Genomic DNA, 5,387 nt, shown 5'->3' on the forward strand with positions numbered 1-5,387 from the left:
CCACCAGCACCTGCTCAGGGAAGGCCCACTGGCAGGAGGAACCAAAGCAGTGGCCACCAGCTGTGTCCTGCCAGGGTCCTAACTATCAGCCTGAAGAGTGGTCCCCAAGCCTCCCCACGGCTCGGCTCTTCAAGCCGCTGAGCCCGTCCCTCCTACCCCGGCTCCTCTGGCTGATCCCAAGCTCCTTCTCCTCCAGGGGATGTGACTCAGGGCCTCGAGGAAACACAAAGAGATGTTTATTCATGAGAGTTTTCATTTCGGCGCACACCAAGGCAGCCTCAGCACCAAGAAAACAAGCAACGGGAGGCCTCTGGCCAGGCTCATGTGGTTTAATGAGTTTTACTTATTGGATAAAAGTGTCAATGTTGTGATGGAAAAAAACAAACGCAGCTCCAGTCCTCGTTTCAACCCTGTCACAGCCCAAAGGGGACTGTCCCAGTGGAGACCATGGCCAACCAGAGCCAATGTGGGGGTGGGGCCGCCTCAGGGCAAGGGGGGAGTAGGGCAGTGCAGCCTCACTCCTTGAACTTCCACTCCTGGCGGCACATGGGGCAGTGCTGCTGCACCTGCTGTGCGTTGAGCCACTTGAGGATGCAGTGCATGTGGAAGCAGTGTGAGCACTGGCCCCACACCAGCGGGCAGTCGTCACCTGGCACCTTGCCTGCGGGAGGGATGAGAGGACCAGTGAGTCACAGAGCTCGGGACAAGCCAGGTGGGGGATGTGCACCCAGGGTGGCCTTGTGTCTCAGAGAGGACAGGTTTCAGGAGTGAAACCACAGATTCTGCCGTGCAGCTGCCCCAGGTAAACATCTGCAAAGCCCACCCAGGCTGCTCCTGCTTCCACTCTCCCCTCGCAAGGGGGAGCAGCTCAGGGAGCTCAGCGGCAGGAAGAGCTCTGGCCTCCCAGGGGCTGGGCCCATCTGCAGACACACCACAGCTCTGCCACTATCACCTGGCACCTGTGATGCCAAGAAGGTTACATCAGTGTGTCAGGGAGCCTGCAGAGGTGACCTGCCTCTGAGCGGTGAACTATTCCTCTTGATCAAGGGGAGGTGGGCTGGGGCCTTGGGACCTAGATGGCTCCTTCCTTAGGCAGCAGGGACCCAGTGCAGTACCAGGGAGTGGGCTGGGAACACTGAGGTGCTTATGGCCCAGGCTGGTGGCAGCTGGGAGTGACACAGCACTACCTTCCATTTCCTTTCCATTTCTAGCCTAAAAGGATCCTACCTCCAAGGACCAGGGCACCTGCTGCTGGCACTCCACCCCACACACCTGGAAATGCTACCTCTGTGGAGAGGGCCTGGCACAGAGAGGGCATGCTACACTGCCTGTCATCAAGAGAAACTAGCCTCTCTCTGATTTTCAAGAATCTAGAAAACCCCGTCATGCAGCTGGTGCCAGCAGAGCACAATGACCTCCCCCAGCCTCGAGTCAGGTCCCCACGGGCATTAAGGAGCTGCAGCTTGCTTCCTCCACCCTCTCTTAGGGGTGTCATTCCCTCAAATCATTGCCCTGGGGGCCCTTCACGCCTATCAAGCACAAGCTGTATCCAGATGTCACTAGTGCACAGACACAGTGGACCAGCCGGACAAGCCAGGGTGAACAGGGTACATCTTGTCCACGAAGTGGTTCGTAAGTGCAGGTCTGAACCCCTATGACCACAGGGCTGGTCTGGTCACCGGTGGTCCTGGTCCTCACTCTTGACACCAAACACAGGGACAGTTGACTGTACGATGTGTTCAAGAGATAACACCATGGCTGAGTGGTACCTAAACCCCACGGAGTCAGAAGGGATGGGCACTTCCATCTTTCTACTCTTTGGTTTGGTGCAGTGTTCCTCAATCTTTTAAAAAATCCTTTCAATAACGAAACGCCACACCCTTTCTGAAACCTTTATGACAAAACAAACAGAAAATAATTTACTTGGCAAATACAAAACGATCTAACTCTCTCTGCTTCCCAGGCCAGGGGGGTGGGGTGAGTAGGACTCTGTGCCAGGAACCCACAGGGTGTGACACCTGATTTATATTGGTTCCCACCCACCCAGGGTCTTTCCAACCTCAGCAGAACTATGCTTGGAATCACCCCTAACACATTAGTCCTTACAAACAGAGTCTGGAAGAGGGTGAGCAGGGGCCAGCCAGCCTATTGGTGGGGGTACCCAGCCATCCTGTCGGTTGAGGCAGGGCTCCTGGAGGCAGCCCGCCAGGGCATCTGACAGCACAAGTGCAAGCCGACAGTGACTCATGCCAGTGCTGGGGAATCTTCTTAACAAGACTTTCACTCCCAAAGCCCAGGGACGAGGAGCAGATTTATGACAGCCTGAGTCACTCTGGATTCTCCATAGGAGTTCCATTTCAGCAGAGAGAAACCCAGTGTCACTTGATCTGTACAGAAAGCGCCCTGGGCTAGCCAAACACTTTGCTCATTACAACTGGCTCACTCTAACCTCATAACCAGCAGGTCCAAAGTTCAGACTCTAAACGCCCCTCTTCCTAGCAGCTAGCACACGTGAGCAAGCACCGCACACTGGGATGCGGACCCTGGTGCCATCTCAGACACAAAGGCTCACTGGCCCACATTAGGCCGAGCGAATGGCCACATAAATGCTTCCGAGGACTTTTCTGTTCAGAGGTCACAATCTGCTGCTGAGGAAGCTGCAAGTACCTACCCACGGCCTGTGCTGTGCGCTTAGGAAGGGTGGTTTTAAATGGATTAAACCAAGCCAGACCTTGTGCTTCTACTTTCCTTCCCTGTTATGTAAAACCTCATCAAGTAGAGCCAATCACTGATTTCCCAAGATTATATCCCACCTGTTTGATTAAATCAGGATAGATTAGCCCCTGGGTGATGAGATTTCCTCTCAGGAGATGTAAAGATTAAGACTAAGATAAAATGATATTTGCACTAAAATTCAATAATTTCAATTTCATGGTAAGAAGCAAAAACCTATGATTATTCCAATGCTCACAGCCCCACAGTGACAGGCCTGGTCACTGACTTCTCATCAGTCCCCAAGTCCCACTTCTCTCTTGGGACCACCCTTGTCCCCTAGGCAAAGCCTCAGATCCTTTCACTTGGGTCTGACTAAAAACTAAATTCACTGGTGCAAAAATCTGCTTCTGACCCAAATATATAACCAAACACTTTCACTTCACAGAATACAGTGGGGACAAAGGAACAATGCAAAAGACACCACCAAGAAGAAATCTGATAAAACCCGAACGCAGGCATTCTGCAAGACAACACTTTCAGAAATAACTAGATGTCTTTTTTAAAAAGGGAGAGAGAACTCGAAACAGAACTGCTCTAGATTAAGTAGCGAAGGGACAAAGTGATCACACCTTGGGTCCTGGCTCACACCACCCAATAATAAAAAGACATTTCGGGGGCTTCCCTGGTGGCACAGTGGTTGAGAGTCTGCCTGTGGATGCAGGGGACACGGGTTCGTGCCCCGGTCTGGGAGGATCCCACATGCCACGGAGCACCTGGGCCCGTGAGCCATGGCCGCTGAGCCTGTGCATCCGGAGCCTGTGCTCCTCAACGGGAGAGGCCACAACAGTGAGAGGCCCGCGTACCGGGAAAAAAAAAAAAAAAGACATTTGGAAACAACTAAAGAAATCTGAATAAGGACTAGGAATGAGGGGCAACAGTAAGGAACTATCATCATGTTATCTGATGTGACAACAGTGGTGGGTAAAAGTCAGTACTACATTTAGAGACTCAGCTGAAGTGAGTGGGGTGAGGCTTCATGTTTAGCATTAACTTTAAAACATCTGGGCAAAAACAAATACGGACACATGTTACTGCTCTATGTGCTGCATGGGGGGATGACCTTATAACATTACGTTGTTGTGTTCGCTTGAGAATTTTCAAATAAAGGTTTTAACACAACTTTTTGTTCCACGTGTCTCATAGCGACTTCCATCAGGATGGGAAGCTGTGCTCTTTTCCTTACAAAACTTTTGACGGGGTCTTTGTACAAATATGGGCCCAAATAGCCTGGCTTTTCTCTAATAACTTTTCTTGGGGAAAGGAAACCAAACCCTAGGGACGCTGTGCAGGTATTTCTAGGGACACGCCAAGGCCGGAGGGTAGGCAAAACTCGAGAGAGCGGGCAGGGGGCACTCACAGTCCGGGCAACAGCCATTGAAGGCCATCCGGCAGATGCCGCAGTTCTCGTCGTTGGCCACCCAGAGCCAAGTGGCCACGCCGTTCCAGCACTTGATCTTCACCTTCATGGCGCGGGAAGCCTGCGGGGAGGAAAGAGACCACCGGGCTCCGTTGAGTATGCAGAGCTACAGCACTTGGGAGCCAAAGAAGGAGTGCCGCCCCGAGCCAGAGGGTCAGCGGAGGCAAGAGTCGCCGCCGAAGGGCAGCACAAGCTGTCTACAAGGGGGCTGGGGCTGGGACCGACTCCTCGGGAGACCGGGACGCTCAAGGCGTCTGGCAACACCGCACTTCTGCGCGGGCGTCCAGAGAAAAGCGCGTCAGATTCCGTTAACAATTGCAAAAACGTGCTCTGCGCAACTTCTGGAAGGGACATGACTGACGGGGTGAGAGATGGAGACCCCGGCCCGCTCCCTACGAGGTCACGCCGTAACAACCCCGGGCCAGGTCGCGCGAGCCGCACACCCTCCCCGCCGCGGGACTGGGGTGCGGGGTCTGGGTGCGGTGGGGGAGGGGCAAGGGAGGAGCAAGGGAGGGTCGGCACGCCCGGCCCCGCCCCAACGGCCTCACCCCCGCCGACCTAATCGCGCGCTGCCCCAACCGCCTTCAGCTGGCAGCGCCGGCGCCGCGCGGGAAGGTATGTAAACGACTGCGGCCGCAGCCCGGCAATTCTCAACGGCGCCCGCCGAGCCCCTTGGCCCAGCGCGCACGCGCCGCCTCGCTCCTTGCCGACGCCACCGACCCACAGCCAATCCACGGCCGCTCCGAGGACGCGTCACCGGAAAACCCCGCGCGGCGCAGGAAGTGACGCGCCGACGTGCTGACGCGCGGGCTCAAGCCGAGGCCGATTCCGCGCCCGCCATGGCCGACAAAATGGATATGTCTCTGGACGACATCATTAAACTGAACCGGAGCCAGCGCGGCGGCCGCGGCGGGGGCAGGGGCCGCGGCCGGGCTGGCTCCCAGGGCGGCCGCGGAGGCGGGGCGCAGGCCGCAGCGCGAGTGAACCGAGGCGGCGGACCCATTCGGAACCGGCCGGCCATCGCCCGCGGCGCGGCGGGCGGCGGCGGCAGAAACCGGCCGGCGCCCTACAGCAGGGTGAGTGCAGAGGCCGGGTGGCGGGCCGTGGCAGGGGAACGGGCCGGCGGCGCGGCGCCGGGGCGGGCAGCCAGCCGGCCAACCGGGCTCGGGGGCGCGGGCGCCGGCCGGCCGGGCGG

The 5,387-nt window shown here is 56.6% G+C and overlaps 2 protein-coding genes across 2 annotated transcripts in view; one reads left to right on the top strand and one right to left on the bottom strand.

Moving 5' to 3' along the window:
• Window positions 1-515: 515 nt before the first annotated feature.
• ANAPC11 (anaphase promoting complex subunit 11) lies at window positions 516-4,241 on the bottom strand. The gene is made up of 2 exons (XM_007462313.1): window positions 4,133-4,241; window positions 516-661 (listed from the first exon to the last, which is right to left on the bottom strand). Exons 1-2 carry the CDS (start codon window positions 4,239-4,241, stop codon window positions 516-518), a joined length of 255 nt encoding a protein of 84 aa, XP_007462375.1.
• A 781-nt stretch (window positions 4,242-5,022) lies between these two features.
• ALYREF (Aly/REF export factor) overlaps window positions 5,023-5,387 on the top strand; it is a 4,396-nt gene continuing 4,031 nt past the window's right edge. Inside the window, exon 1 of the mRNA XM_007462384.1 lies at window positions 5,023-5,268. Within this exon, the coding sequence (XP_007462446.1) occupies window positions 5,032-5,268 (237 nt within the window). The 5' untranslated portion in view covers window positions 5,023-5,031. The remainder of the gene's footprint in view (window positions 5,269-5,387) is intronic.

Source organism: Lipotes vexillifer, unplaced genomic scaffold (genome assembly GCF_000442215.2).
Source record: "Lipotes vexillifer unplaced genomic scaffold, Lipotes_vexillifer_v1.1 scaffold1691, whole genome shotgun sequence".
NCBI classification, from domain to species: domain Eukaryota; kingdom Metazoa; phylum Chordata; class Mammalia; order Artiodactyla; family Lipotidae; genus Lipotes; species Lipotes vexillifer.

Bases quoted from the DNA above. Each gene is read 5' to 3' on its own strand.
- ANAPC11 (XM_007462313.1), bottom strand. From the start codon at position 4,241: ATGAAGGTGAAGATCAAGTGCTGGAACGGCGTGGCCACTTGGCTCTGG. The intron at 662-4,132 runs GTGAGTGCCCCC...TCCCTCCCGCAG, and splicing joins CAATGGCTGTTGCCCGGACT to GCAAGGTGCCAGGTGACGAC.